This window comes from Papaver somniferum, chromosome 9 (genome assembly GCF_003573695.1).
Source record: "Papaver somniferum cultivar HN1 chromosome 9, ASM357369v1, whole genome shotgun sequence".
NCBI classification, from domain to species: domain Eukaryota; kingdom Viridiplantae; phylum Streptophyta; class Magnoliopsida; order Ranunculales; family Papaveraceae; genus Papaver; species Papaver somniferum.
The window spans coordinates 171826255-171841897 of NC_039366.1; the positions used below are offsets into that span (position 1 = coordinate 171826255).

General features: G+C 36.9%; 2 protein-coding genes across 4 annotated transcripts; one reads left to right on the plus strand and one right to left on the minus strand.

Annotated features, from left to right (window-relative positions):
* Positions 1 to 10723: 10723 nt before the first annotated feature.
* Positions 10724 to 13556, plus strand: LOC113307569 (KAT8 regulatory NSL complex subunit 3-like). Of its 3 annotated transcripts, none has more exons than XM_026556004.1 (6): positions 10724 to 11127; positions 11682 to 11743; positions 12037 to 12211; positions 12311 to 12383; positions 12828 to 12893; positions 13001 to 13556. In XM_026556004.1, exons 1-6 carry the CDS (start codon positions 10976 to 10978, stop codon positions 13214 to 13216), a joined length of 744 nt encoding a protein of 247 aa, XP_026411789.1. In that variant the 5' UTR covers positions 10724 to 10975; the 3' UTR covers positions 13217 to 13556. The 3 variants fall into 3 exon arrangements, with proteins under 3 accessions (XP_026411789.1, XP_026411791.1, XP_026411792.1); XM_026556006.1 differs by having other exon boundaries at positions 10726 to 11127; positions 12076 to 12211; XM_026556007.1 differs by having other exon boundaries at positions 11109 to 11227.
* A 521-nt stretch (positions 13557 to 14077) lies between these two features.
* Positions 14078 to 15319, minus strand: LOC113307869 (major pollen allergen Ole e 10-like). The gene is made up of 2 exons (XM_026556332.1): positions 14477 to 15319; positions 14078 to 14386 (listed from the first exon to the last, which is right to left on the minus strand). The coding sequence occupies exons 1-2, from the start codon at positions 14844 to 14846 to the stop codon at positions 14349 to 14351; spliced, it is 408 nt and encodes a 135-aa protein (XP_026412117.1). The 5' UTR covers positions 14847 to 15319; the 3' UTR covers positions 14078 to 14348.
* Between the last annotated feature and the right edge of the window lie 324 nt (positions 15320 to 15643).

Genomic DNA, 15643 nt, shown 5'->3' on the forward strand with positions numbered 1-15643 from the left:
ATTTACTCAAGCTAAAACAATAGCGAGTCTTTAATCAAACACAAGGAATAACTTGGACGGTACCAAAGACCAATATCCAAGGATCAATCAATATCAATCAACAACCAAATGTTGGATTTCCAATTGATGATCTCAACGTACAACCTGTATTATTTCGATTATATAAAATATAATGCGGAAAAGAAATAATACAGACACCAGAAGTTTTGTTAACGAGGAAACCGCAAATGCAGAAAAACCCCGGGACCTAGTCCAGATTGAATACACACTGTATTACGCCGCTACAGACACTAGCCTACTCCAAGCTAACTTCGGACTTGACTATAGTTGAATCCCAATCAGTCTCCCACTAATTCAAGGTACAATTGTACTCCTACGCCTCTGATCCCAGCAGGATACTGCGCACTTGATTCCCCTAGCTGATCTCACCCACAACTAAGAGTTGCTGCAACCCAAAATCGCAGACATGATAATAAACAAATCTGTCTCACACAGAAAAGTCTATCAAAGGATAAATATGTCTCCCACAGAAAAATCCTAGGTTTTGTTCCGTCTTAAGATATAAAATCAAGGTGAACAGGAACCAATTGATAATCCGGTCTTATATTCCCGAAGAACAGCCTAGATTCATCAATCACCTCTCAACAATCCTTCTTGACTACACAAGCGGTTTGTCGAGGAATCACAAACAGTGAGACGAAGATGTTTGTGACTTCTTTACCTTGCCTATCGGAGAACTCTCATGATGTCAAGCCAATCAGAGATTGTACTCGTACGATAGAAGATGCAAGATCAGATCACACAACTACGATAAAAGTAGTATCGGTCTGGCTTCACAATCCCAATGAAGTCCTTAAGTCGTTAACCTGGTTTTAGAGAAGAAAACCAAAGGTTAAAGGAGAATCGACTCTAGCGAGCGCACTAGTATCACACAAACGTGTGGGGATTAGTTTTGCACAAAGTTAGATGTCTCCTTTATATAGCCTTCAAATCAGGGTTTTTCCTTAGTTACAAAGCAATCCATATTCACCGTTAGATGAAAACCTGATTTATATCCAAGCTAATATTTCTCAACCGTTGATTGAAAACTTAGCTTGTCACACACACTTGGGTAGACGTTTACTGGTTTTGTGAAAATAATGCCCAAACATGTACGTGTATGTTGGTTCAACATAGTAACCCAAAAAGGTTAACCATATGAGAAATTCATATTAACCTAGTTCTTCTTCACCATAACTAGTTCAATTGACTCAAATGAACTAGTTAGAGACTTGTTCAATTGCTATGAGATATTATGTAACTACACAAGACACAATTGAAACAAAGATGATTCGATTCGATGAATCGGCTCATGAACTTTATAGCCACGGTTTGCATAAAGCAGTCCTTAGTAATTTAAGTTTCATGTTCAGAGCACATCTTTAGATCATTACCACTTAAGCTCACAAACAAGTTCGCGGACTTAAGGCAACCGGCAGAGTTTTCCAAACTCAGCAGAAAATCTCGGCAAAGAGACTTCCGCCAGTTCGCGAACTAGGTTCGCGGACTAAACACGCAAACAAGTTTTTGGAAAATCCCAGCAGAAATTCTCGGCAAGAGAACTTCCGTCAGTTCGCGGACTGGGTTCGCGGACTTGGCAAAGCCAATTCCTCCGGTTTCTCTCAACCAACAAAGTTCGAAAACATCGGATTAAGGAATACATGGTTATGTAATCTAAAATCTCATTCCAATCATTAAGACATTCTCAGAGGACGTTATATAGTCGTTATTCACAGACAGTTTCACGCCAGAGCGATTCTCAAAGTAATTGAAACTTTTCATGACTTTCGTCACTAGGTGAAGATAAACTTGATCAAAGCGAAACGCTTTACCAACACACGATTTCGAGAAAAAGATAAGTAGTGAATACTCAGCTCGAAATGCCAAATGTGTATGATCCAGTCTATATAGAATACGACTTTTTGTCTCATAAGAAGTAGGAGATAGAATAGATAGACTTTTGAGTGATAGATAAGTTCAAGTCTCCACATACCTTTTTGTTGATGAAGTTCCACGGTTCCTTGAGTAGATCTTCGTCGTTGTATGATGAATCGCCATGAAGTCTTTGAGCTCAACTACATTTTTTTATCCTAGTCCGAGACTTAGCTATAATAGACTAGAAATCAAGACTCATAGTTTTGATCACTAACATTGACAAACATGCTTGATATAGAAACGCATGCGAGGTCGACCGAGCAATGCTCTAACAATGATATTTTAATATTTGGCGTGAGTAGCCTAGTCGGTCACGTGACTGTTTTTGGCTTTTTCATGGTTTGAGTAATATTTGAGAAAATATGAAGAAACCATGATATTTTGCTCAAATGGAGGAATTTCATGAGATGAGAGAAATAATAATTATGAAAGACTAGGGATTGTAAGGTGTGGGACCGGCCACGGCTAGGCATGGCCGGCCGGCTAGGTTGGACGGTCCCGCAACACCTTTCCCTATTTTTATTATTTTTCATGAAACCGTGAAAATATGGAGAAACCATGAGTTTTGATCAAACAAGGAAAATTGCTAGAATAAAGGAGTTTTCATGAGTTCAGAAAATAATAGAATAATTAAAATAAAGGAAAAAGGGCGTGGGGGACCGTCCGACCGGTGGGCCCGGTCCCATAGGCGCTAGCGCCATTTTATTATTTTAATAACATTTTCTCTCTCCTATTACGTGTAGGATTCCTCATTTGTCCATATTTTAGAATGCTCGTTCGTGCATTTGGGTGCTCGTTCGTGCATCATTGTTGAGTACACTTGCACAATTTTATGGGGCTTACTCAGTGATAGTCCAGATGCCCGGTTGTTGAGTATTTATTATTAATTCATGAAACTGAGTAATAAAAGTGAATAGTTATTTATTATCAATCCATAGGATCAGTCGTGAATTCGACCATGAATTCGGAATAATAAAACGAGTATTGCCATTCCATGGGATCGTGGATTCGACCACAGAATCAGAGTAATGAAATTATCTATTATTATTCCATGAGATCAGCCGTGGATTCGATCATGAAATCAGAGTAATGAGATTATCTATTACCATTCCATGAGATCAGACGTGGATTCGATCATGAAATCGGAGTAATGAAATAAAATAGATTATCTTCTAGGAATTTAGTGGTGAATGTCACGGTAAAATTAATCTATTGCAGAAGGGATATTAGCCAGTTAAAGCGTCATGCCCGTTCTGAAAGGTGCATAGTCAGGAAACAACGAGTGTTGCCGAAGTCCTGAAGGCGTTAATGCTATCAATCCTACGGAGAACCGCCAGGATCTATACACGGTCTCTCTACATAGTCAAGGAACAGTGAGTGTCACCGACGTTCTGAAGGCGTTGTCGCTCTCAATCTTACAGAGAACCGCGCTCTCTATGTAGTCAGGGAACATCGAGTCACCGACGTCCTGAAGGCGTTATTGCTCTCAATCTTACGGAGAACCGCCAAATTATGTTATTCTATAGAGAGAGCATGATGAAATGCGAGGTATCGAACGCTCATCTAGTTGAGGTCTTTCGGGAAACATATTCACCATGTCTCGTAAAATATGAATCGTCACATGCCGGAAGCCGTGACAGAAACATGCAGTATTATGATTTTACGATTTTGACCTTTGTCGAAAATCCACCATCAACATCGGGGTGCTTGGAGTGAAATTTAATTGCTTCTAAAATGGATGAATATCATTGAGGTCAATCACTTCAACATACCTACCCAACTTATGACGACACGGGAGTCCAATACCTATCATATCCTTGCAAACACAAATCGTATTCTTGTCATCATAAGCTTTATAAAACTTCAATTGTTCCATCATGTGATTTATTGCCCATCTTGAAACTTTATGAACAATGCCCCTTAGAAGCAATCTTTCCTTATCATGTTTCATTGGGAATTGGTGTACACTAAATTGCATATATTTCCTAATATTTACGAGATCACGATTGGTGTATTCATGGATTGCTTCTTGGATCGACACAACTCCAATTTGACTACCAAGTAGTATTTTATTTAATCGGCCATGAGACCCCTCCGCAATGCTTGTCGCCTCGTTCTTGAAGTTACGATATTCATATGTCCATGCAAACACAAATTTCTCCTTAAGCGGTAACCATTGTGTTTTGCAATACTCAACGGGTTTTGGGTAGTTCGTGCCATATTCATCCTCAAATTTCTTCAAGTTAGCTTCGTAAATTTCCTCGGACATCGACTAAACGATCTTGTCCCATGCTTTCATGAACATTCTCCAAATGATTCCATCCTACTTCCATTTTTCATCAAATAACCGTTTCTCTCGTTCTTCCACGATTAATTTACCGATGCGCTCATCCTCTTCCTTCGACCTCTTGGTACCCCTCCTTGGTTTTTTAGCTTGGAAATGATGATGACAATTGGATTTGAGGTTGCATTGAATGTTCCACGTACATTGCAAGTTTCGGGCTTCCGGAAACACTACCGCTATTGCATGCATTAAGGCTTGATCGTTTTCCGTTACAATAACCCTTGGATAATTATCAGCATTATAAATGGACCTCAACGTCTCCAACATCCAAATGAAACTCACGTTGTTCTCATGATCCATTAAACCCCATGCAATCGTAAAAGTGTTTTTGTCCGAAGTGTGGCAACCAATGTTCAACAACGGCATGTTATATTTGTTTGTCTTATAAGTGGCATCTATCAAGAAAATTTGATGAAAGCATGGAGCCAATTGGATCATTTTGGGATGTGCCAAGAAAATACGAACCACTTTACCATCCTTTTCTTCCCTTCTCAACGTGTAGTCGTGTAACTCCGCTAACCACTCTGATTTTTGCATGACTGTTCTACCATCCCATTCCATCCTTTTGATTGTAGCTAGGGCCGACTTAATTGTAGACAAAGAAGACAAGTTGTCTGGGTCCGCCTTTATTTTACTTAAGATCACACTCGCTTTTTGGATCCGCATAGACTTCACCGTCTCCATTTCTTTTGGTTTTAGCTTGGCAACCATTACATGTTCAAATAGAGTATCCGGATCATCGTAGCTGTGACAATCATTATCAACTTTAAACATTTACCACTCTTTACCTTCCCTACCTTCAGGCTTATAGAAGACAATCTTAAACGGGCATCCTATTTTCTTTGAATTGCTCGGTATTTCCTCTGCGTCTTCCTTACGTATTTACTATTCTTTCTCTCGTGACTCTTTCGCTCCCCACCTCGCTCACAAATCATTTCAAATCGAGTTTCACCCACATGATTGTTTTGAACTACAACGCACATGTTCTCTTTTGCCTTGTTCATAAGCCATTCCCTTGCCTCCTCCTTACTTCCAAATGACTAAACGCGCATATAACAAAACAAATATCATAAGTATAAGCATTTAACATACATATTTGCAAAAAAAAATAAAAAAAATATTAAATAGTATACCAAATCGTTTGCATAGTGTAGGGAAGTATCTGGCCTCAAATAGAAATCATCAACAACCGCTACAACGGCCTGCAAAAGGAAGCGACAAGTTTTACTATAATAATCGGAAGCCACATAGTAAGATTTCCAACCGATTTTTACATAATCGGAAGAATATAGTGTGCCCCAAACAACCGATTTCAGTATAAAAATTTAGACAGTCTACTGAGTACAAAAAAATAAATAATCGGAAGATATATATATGGTAATACTTCCGAATATAAACAATCGGGAGATAAAATAATTAATATTCCTCCGATTTTCAAACAAGAAGAATTACAATTTTTACAAGTTTGCGAAAATTTTATTTTGGGGCCATTCGGTAGAAAATATACTCTACATAACTACCGAATGTAGATATTTTGGGAAATCAATTTGGGGGTTTTCGCATATTCGGTGGTAATCTACTTTCTTGGAACTACCGAATGTAGATATTTGGTACTCAGTATGTTATATTCGGTAGATATGTAGATACATAATCTACCGATTCTGGGTAGTTCATGGCATTCAATGCATGCATTAATCGAGTTTTCTTGTTTACAAACGCATTCAAAGTGGGTATTTGAGTTTCTTAACACAACATCTGTATGTGTGATGCATCATTAGTTTCCATCTCGGTTGATTCTCCGTATTCTTTCGTGAAAGCGTCGTCTAGGGTTTCCTCTCCATAAAAGTTTGGATCATTCAACATATACCCCAAATCGTCTTCTCTAAACGGTCGTGAACCTTCAACATTATGTTTTTCACGATGATTCTCACCTTTTTCTTCATACCCATCCATTTTTGTTGATTATTTAAAAAAATGGGTTTTTCCCTTTTTTTCCTTCTTCTTCTTCTCTATAACTCAAAAATGACAACAAATGAAAAAAATGAAACAAATTTCCTCCAAATACTACATCGACTACAATCAGACGGAATTTGTTTTTTTTAGCTACCGAATGCAATCGGTAGATAAATATCTTATATTATCTATCGATTATGCCATTACGAATTACGCGAGATAAGGGTTGGCTTCAATTTACGTTTGGGTAATCCTATTTTGTTTTATTGTTGGCCCCTAATTCCTTTTGAGTGGCCCCTAAAAATGTCGGGATAGTAGAGTCAGATGTAAACGATGGATAAAAACAATATACTGTGTAAAAACTCTCATTTTCTTCTCTTCTCATGTTCTGTTCAGGTTCAGGGTGATGTACTGTAATTGAATACCTACCTTTACATAAGTAATACTCCCTCCGTCCCTAATAAAATGACCTAGTTGTAGTTTGCACAAATTTTAAGGCAAGGAGGAAAGTGGAGTATATTTAACTATTTTTTACAATTATACCCTTATGGACAATAATTAGTAAAATTTAGAAACGATTTATCTCTTAAACTATACCACGGTTTTTTATAAACTTTATACCGTTGAAAAGCATTTTAAAACACCTACGCAACGAATATAAACATGACTATCAGATTATACATATTTCTTATAGAAAAAATAATCAATTAAAAGGGTAGTTTTAGAAATATCCCTTGATTAGTGAAATAGGTAATCTATTTATGGGACAAAGTTTAAAACCAAGTAGATCATCTTATTAGAGACGGAGGGAGTATAATAATATAAATACCAGTCTGCTGCAGCAACAAACCAACATCACCACAAAGCCTGTATTACATACCCTAGTACGTCCAAACTATACCACGCCTTCTGATTCATGCTTGTTCGACATTGTCCGGCTGGTATCTTTGGGGATTGATAGGGTTTCAGTCTTTCAGAAGATAAATGAAATCATCACTTACAAGGTTTTGGCAATGACTTCATCTCCTCCTTCTGAATCCAAACGTCGTCGTAAGGATGACCAGATCGAAGATATTCCGAATGAATCTTCTCATCCGCAGAAATATTCTCTCGTCGTTTTTTTCTCATGGTGCTGGAGCTAATTCTTCGTCGGAATGGATGAAACGGTCATCTCTGTCTCTCATTGCAATCTCTTATATGTTTTCGCACGATCTATCATTTGGATTTTCACTCGTTGAACATCTTGAAGTAAATTCAAGTAATCTGGTACAATTTTAAACATTGAGTAGGGTTTTTTACCTGCTTCATTGGGCTATTGTGGTTTGTGATTATGATTAATAGATGCTTACTGTATCCAGCAGATGTTGGTTCAAATTGTTGTATGTAGAGCAAAGGAAACTCAGTAGAAATGTTATCTGGTTCTACTTTTTAGGTTATTCACACAAATTACATGTCCAAGTAGTTCTTTTTTTTTTTGTTTTTCTTTTTTTGACGGGGGACTATCCCTTCTAGATAGTTTTTTTTTTTCTGGACGGGGGACAGTCCCCCGTCTACTTCGAATTTTTTTAACTACACGACTGGAGAGTAGTGCATTTTTATTATTCGTCCATAGTGGGTTTACTCGTTCATTTGAGTGAGCCTTTTTTCATATAAACGATTTAGTCTAGATTTGGAGACTACCCACAGCCTCTTAGAGCATCTCCAATAGAAGGTGAATGATTTATTTTAGGGCTGGCAACGGATAAATATCCACCGGATATTGGCAGTACCAATAAGGATAAGGTTAAGAGTTGTCGGATATCCGGTATCCGATAATATCCGACAGAATCCAAATATTCCATATCGATAAGGTTAAGGATAAGCTATCGGATATCGGATATTATTCCGATAAAATCCGGTTTGTTTCTGGTAAAACATAACTGGAGAAAAAAAAGTGTTAGAAATCAACCAACAAATGGAACCCTTCTTCGTCTCTTCTGAACTTCTAATCAAAATGAGTTTGAATCACTCTTACAAAAAGTTGTTGTAGATTTCAACCACCAAGAATAATTGAAGCACATATCTTAATCTAACTTCCAATTAACCCCAAATTCGATCGAGCATTCAACATCCAAAACCCCACACAATAACTCAGCCTCAACAACAGCATTAAACCCTTAATTCAATCATCTCCGCCGCACCAGTTCTGCAAATGGGTTATGCCCAATTCAAACATCAAGATGAACTAACACCATAAATCCATTATCATTGCATCAACTTGAATCAAACAACTCCATATAAGACCAATTAAGCCAGCACTCCACATGAATTAACGAGCTCATCCACAAATTCGACTAGAACCCAATTCGAATTTATGTTTAGAATCCTTAATTTAACTAATCTTCATTCACTTCCAATCTGTACAACCACCATTGTCGTTGCTTCATTTCCCTATATATAACCATTAATTCAAACCAGCCACCACCACTGACGAAAACCCAATCTTCTTCAAGCCCTAACCAACAACACCTGAATTTAATCACCACTTCAATTTCAGCCAACTCCCGGACCTAGCTTTTGCCCTTCCAGTTACTTATTGCTTGAGACCAATAGCTTACAGTAGAGACCAAAATCCGTTGACACCCCTGCTAAGAATTAAAATCTAAACGATCTCATCTTTTCTCTATCGATCACTAACTCCCTCTCTCTCTCGATCTAACTGAACTCACTTTCTCGATCTCTTTTTATTTCTTCATCTCCTGCTAAGACTAATGAATAGAAGTTACCGAACTGATAGAATCAGGTTGAATATCGACATCTAATACTCGGGAGTTGGAAACTACAAGTACACCCATAGGCTATCGGTTGTCGGATATTAACCTAACAGAATGACCCTCATCCGATTCCGATAGGGTTAAGAGGAAATATCTGATAATATATCCGGCTCCGATATCCGATATATCAGATTAAATCCTATAGGAAGTCGAATTTTCGGAAACGGATGTCGGATTTCGAAAGTTCGTTGTCATCCCTGATTTATTTTTTATTGACATGTAGGACATTAGACCTCCATTTTAACGAAATCCATCTCCAAAAATAGGTCCTACAAAATAGGAGGGATGAAATACTAATTTTGAAGTTTTGAAGAAAGTCTTATTTAGACCTTCACAATGACCTCCACGTCATATTTTTTATTTGTAATAATTAATTAAAATACAATTAAACGGTTAAGATTTAAGATTTTATAAGGGTCAAACCTCTATACTATTGGAGATAGTTTATGAGTTACGGGGTCCTATATTTACTATATGTGCAAATCTTATTAAATAAGAGTCTTAATAAAATTTCAATGTAAACTTTTAACACCCACGGTTGGAGATGCTCTGGCCTCTTAGAGCATCTCCAACAGAGGGTGAAAGTTTTATTTTCTTTTGACACATAGGATTTTAGACCCTCATTTAGATTAAATCCATCTCCAACAGTAGGTCATTTAAAGTAGGAAGGATGTCAAAATAAATATGAAGGTCTTTGAGAAAGTCTTATTTAGAGCATCTCCAATAGAGTTTAGGTCTCTAAAATAATTACTGCCACATAGGATTTTAGATACTCTAACATAAAAAACTCTATCCAATGGTGGTTGGATAGCAAAAAATTAGCATGAGGTGGCAGTTTGAGTTTGGATGAGAGTCTCTAAATTTAGATACTCCAATCCATACCCACGTCATATATTTTTCTGTTCAAAATTGTTTAGGCCCACATTTTAAATTAAGTAACCTATAATTAAATGAAACTTGTATTAAAATATATATAGATACATCCACCATTGGAGATGCTTGTTAAAATAAGATTCTATTTATATATAATGTTTATTAAAAGCCTAATATTTAGGTTTCCACATAGGATATATACCGAGACACCATTGGAGATGCTCTTAGACCTTGAGAATGACCTCCATGTCATCTTTTTGACTATTTTTTAATTATTTTTTTAAAATAAATTTTTCTAAACCAAAAGGAAAATTGAAATCACTTTTAATTTATCCAGAAAAACAACTCATGTATAACTAACACCTCACACTACTGGAGATGGTTCATGTGAAAAACATTATTCTTTGTGTTATGTATATTACACCACAAATGAGGATCTAAATAAAAACGGTCCGCGAATGGAGGGAGTATATGTCGAGCCAGTCACGAAATGCCGCAAATGTTGTATACTGATTGTGCTGGCCCACCCTGCACTGCCTAGATTTCTCCGGAATACGCGAAGATAACCTTCACTGCAAACTTGACTCGGTCAAATTACTTATCCATGTACAACCGTGACATGTGGGAGAGTATGTGGCATGTTAATGTAATTTTTTTAACATTCACTCGGGCATAAATAGAGTCCGATGTAAACGATGGATAATAACAATATATATACTGTGTAAAAACTCTCATTTTCTTCTCCTCATGTTCTGTTCAGGTTCAGGGTGATGTACTGTAATTGAATACCACCTTTACATAAGTAATAGTAATACAAACTAGTAATACAAATACCAGTCTGCTGCAGTAACAAGCCAACATCACCACAAAGCCCGTATTACATACCCTAGTACGTCCAAACTATACCACGCCTTCTGATTCATGATTGTTCGATATTGTCCGGCTGGTCTCTTCGGGGATTTATAGGGTTTCAGTCTTTCAGAAGATAACTGAAATCATCACTTACAAGGTTTTGGCAATGACTTCATCTCCTCCTTCCGAATCCAAACGTCGTCGTAAGGATGACCAGATCGAAGATATTCCGAATGAATCTTCTCATCCGCAGAAATACCCTCTCGTCGTTTTTGCTCATGGTGCTGGAGCTAATTCTTCGTCGGAATGGATGAAACGGTCATCTCTGTCTCTCATTGCAAACTCTTATATGTTTTCGAACGATGTATCATTTGGATTTTCACTCGTCGAACATCTTGAAGTAAATTCAAGTAATCTGGTACAATTTACACATTGAGTAGGGTTTTTTACCTACTTCATTGGGCTATTGTGGTTTGTGATTATGACTAATAGATGATTACTGTATCCAGCAGATGCTGATTCAAATTGTTGTGTGTAGAGCAAAGGAAACTCAGTAGAAATGTTATCTAATTCAACTTTTTAGGTTATTCACACTTGGAACCACCTGTAAGATTTAGATTCTCGATAGACTATTTACTGGTTAGTGCACAACACATGTTATTTTATTAAATACAGGTTCATGAATCATGGTTTAGATTCTATTTTGGACTGTAATTGCAATTTGGGCCACTTTATCTTAGCTATCCAAGGAATTCAAAAAAATATGCTGTCTTTCTTTGGGGTTCCTTTTCTTTGTTCGATTGATCTTTTCAGCAAGTTTGGAAACAAAAATTATACTCCTCTTGAACTTATGATGCTTGGATTTTCTACAGATGGAAAGATATGATGGGAAAGGCTTTGCTTGCTGTTGATGTAGTTACATTCGATTACCCCTGTATGTCCACCTCTTATCCTGCATTAAGCAATTGTTGGTTTGTCTATGAGTATATAGTACCTTATGTCAGAATAGTCAGACTAGGCTTTTCTTCTTCGTTCTTTATTGTGTGAGGTGAAGTAAGAAAATTGAGAAAACATTTCTTACTGTGGGTGGCAATGACATGGAGATGCTAAGAATGAGCTATTATGGAGCCATGTGTTACTAACAGAGATGCAAAATAAAGTTGGTCTCTTCTATATGTCAACGAGGGCTCTAACTGGTACTTAACTTTCTTGGATTGGATTAATTAGGTAATATAGCTGAGATTTACGTAAATGAACACCTGGCAGATTTATCTGGTGGAAAAAAAGGTGCTCCTCCTAAGGCAGAGAAACTAGTAGATTACCACTTGGGGATTGTGAAAGAGGCTGCTGCCAAGTATCCTGGTCATCCATTGATATTGGCAGGAAAGTCCATGGGTTCAAGGTACTACTTGCAAATGTTGCTTGTTTTCTATTAATATGCTTTTCCATTGAAATTTTCACATTAGTAAAAACTAAGATTTAGTGTTTTACTTTTGAATAGAGTTAGTTGCATGGTTGCAGCCAAAGGAGACATCAACATCTCTGCAGTAATTTGCTTGGGATACCCACTAAAGGTTTTGTTAATACGACACCTCTACAAGTGGTCTATTCGATTTTATCTAGCATCTGTTTTCTGTCTGCTCTTCTCAGTTCTGGTTATATGTGCCTAACTCCCTTTGCAAGAAATGATACTCTTCAGTCCACCATCTACTTTAAAATGCATTACAGCTGTTTATAGAATCTTATTGTATTTGAAACTGTTTCTTCTTTAAAGCGCTCCATATGATTTTGCTTCTATATTTGTCATTTGAGCTCATCATTGAACTAATATTGTAGCAATTGAACTTTTCTAAGACCCTCACTGATATACCCTAGGCTGATCCAAAAAATGTCCATGGTGTTGAGGTGTCTGAAACAATGACCACGCCTCGACTATCTATAGAGATATAAATGCATGGTTACTGGTGCTGTCTGGTTTGCATGTATAGTAGAAATAACATGTCATGCTTTCAATTTAGGGTTCAAATGCATCGAAAAGAGAAGAAACCTTGTTGCAGCTTCCAGTTCCAGCTATTTTTGTACAGGTTTGGAAATCTCTTAACATGCTTTTATATGAATATTATATCAAGTTCCCTTACATTGCCAAGTAAGCTTCTCTATTTCTAAAATGAATCTTACTAATTTGATAAAGGGTAGCAAAGATGCACTCTGCTCTCTTGATAAGCTGACAGCAGTTTGCAGTAAGATGGAAACTGTCAGTGAGGTACATGTAGTTGAAGGTGGGGATCATTCATTCAAGATTGGTAAGAAGCATCTAAATCTAATCGGATCAACCCAAGAAGCAGCCGAAGAGGAAGCTGTAAAATCCATAACGAAGTTTGTCAGGAAGGTACTTGGGGAGCTTTGATATCTTTCAAGTGCTCTTCAAACTGTTCTTACTACCATCAAAGAGTATGCAGCCTTTCCTTTGCATATGAGTGTAGTCCTCTTTTTGGGTGGTTCAGAATCCTCGTTGCTAATTGAAAATGCTCAGTAACATCATATGGTCACATAGCCATTACTTGCTCTTTTTTGCTTGTTTAATCCTCTTTAGGATTGTAAATATGAGTGCGGTACTATTTTAGTAGTTGTAAGATAAGGAAACTCATGTACATATTCGTGTTTGTGTAAGTGATGCATGTAGGTTTAAGTTAATACAGCTGGTTAAGGAAACTCGCTAGTTAGTTAATACATCTTCATTACTTCAAAAAAAAACACACACAAAAACATCAGTATTGTGCTACAGCTGGATGACGTAGTAATTGAAGGGTTAAATGGAGGTGGTTCTGCTTGAAACTCCTTCAGTTCTCTGCTGCCTTGTTTGTCCTTGCGAAGTCTATTGGCTTGTTTCTTCATTCTTTTGGGCAAACGGAATCATTTTGATTTTGGGACTCTGGTTCTTTTGGGTTTGGCTTTTATATTCAATTTTTATTTTTTGTGGTTCGGCAGTATAATTTGGAGCCCAAATGATGAGATTGGTTCCATCTGTAGAACGTAATTCCCGTGATTTTTCACCCTCAAACAAACAGATGAGAATTGTAGCCGACACAGTTCGAGTTCAGATGTGAATGTTGTTCTACCAAGAATAAATGAGAACTGATAAAATGTACCACCAATTTGTACTTAGGTGACTAGTTTGATGACATAAAATCAAATTTTCAGTCCTTGTAGTTAGATGATATATCTGATAATTGAGATTCAATCAACAAAAAGAAAGAAAATTTGTCTAAAAACACAACAAGAAACTGACCCCGAAATCTTTATAATATCTCCAAAATTTCATATATAATATATAGAGAGAGACGTGCATATGTTTTTGAACAATACAAGTCTCGGACTCTCGGATAGATAGATGTAGATGATTCAATTGCTGTAAGTTACAACCATGTAACACAGTAATACGTATCGACTCCATTTTTCCTTCCCACACCATATATTGAAGCGCTGATTTATTTAATAAAGCTTCTAGACCAACTTAATTCATTCCTTTCTCGTTAAAATCACTGACTTTTAAGATCATAAAAGCACTTTCCACAACCTGCAAGGCAAAACAAGCGTCCTAATTAGTCTACACATATCCAGAATTTAGAATGTACATAATATAGACAGAAAGGAATAAGAAACTTACTGGGTTCAAATTCAATCTCGATACCATTGCCACTGAAATCACAATCCCCTTTTTGACGATTAACTTGGTAATATCTATTCATGAGAAAAGAAGCGTGCCTATACAAAGTATCTGGTTCATAACAGCTTCCACCTTCCCTACAAGGGGAACAATCCACTTTACGCCCGGCACAAATCCACTCTATAATATCTTTCAGTGCTTGCTCACTTGCTCCATACTTTGCCACACACCACCTAGGACTTGTTGGTTCTGCTTCATCATCCATGGTGGTTGCACCCATAACTTGATCATTTGTACCAATCCATATTATCAACGTTACCACCAGCATGATCGAAAGAAACCCATTCATTGTTAACTTGCTCGACTCCATCACGTACTGATTGCTGAATCTCTTGAGAATTATGGCTACTGAACTCTTTCTATCTCTCAATAACAAGCTCTGTAGTATGTCTTGGAAACAATGCACTAGAATTAAATCACACAAGGAAAAATCTCAAACAACTGAGTTGCGTACTAGGTCGCTATCTTTAAGATGTTTCGCGACGCAGCCTCTTGATTTTGCTAGCAGTCAATTCTTGTCGAAATCCTATGGGATAAAACAATTTCTCTTGTTTGATTTCTCTGCACTATGAGAAATCGAACCAACATCTACTCTTTCAAAACACTTGCCCAGAATCTCACTAAAATTGATGCAAAAGGTTATATCTTCATCTCTTCCGGAAGCCAGTTTTATAACCAAAGAAAATCAATGGAATTAATGAAAAATCTTTTTGATTAAATGCCCAATTAACTTTCAGAAAATCAATGGAATTAATGAAAAAAATCTTTTTGATTAAATGCCCAATTAAGTTTCTTTGTAACAACAGGAAATAATTACCTTTGAAAAACCAAGTTAAACCCGCTCTCCGATTAATGTAATATAAATATATAGTATAAATAGTATATATCCCAGTAAAATGAAATCCCTGCCTATAATAATACCACCACTTACAAAACTAAGTTTTTAAATACCCCAACAGCATGTAATGTTGATTTCTTTGCTTAAGGCGGTTGATGAAGCAGAGCTTATATAGACATGGGGAAAAAATAGATTTTTGCTTTAGTTGTTGGATGGATTAATTGCGTGTTGAAAAAATCGACTATTCTTTTTTATTTTTTTCCTTGTTT

What these genes read in the sequence shown, in the direction of transcription:
- LOC113307869 (XM_026556332.1), bottom strand. Translation starts at nt 14,846, where the DNA reads ATGGAGTCGAGCAAGTTAACAATGAATGGGTTTCTTTCGATCATGCTG. An exon ending in CGAGATTGAATTTGAACCCA is followed by an intron (nt 14,387 to 14,476) that starts GTAAGTTTCTTA and finishes TTTGCCTTGCAG; the next exon opens with GTTGTGGAAAGTGCTTTTAT.
- LOC113307569 (XM_026556004.1), top strand. Translation starts at nt 10,976, where the DNA reads ATGACTTCATCTCCTCCTTCCGAATCCAAACGTCGTCGTAAGGATGAC. An exon ending in AGTTACATTCGATTACCCCT is followed by an intron (nt 11,744 to 12,036) that starts GTATGTCCACCT and finishes TGGATTAATTAG; the next exon opens with GTAATATAGCTGAGATTTAC. An exon ending in TTCCAGCTATTTTTGTACAG is followed by an intron (nt 12,894 to 13,000) that starts GTTTGGAAATCT and finishes AATTTGATAAAG; the next exon opens with GGTAGCAAAGATGCACTCTG.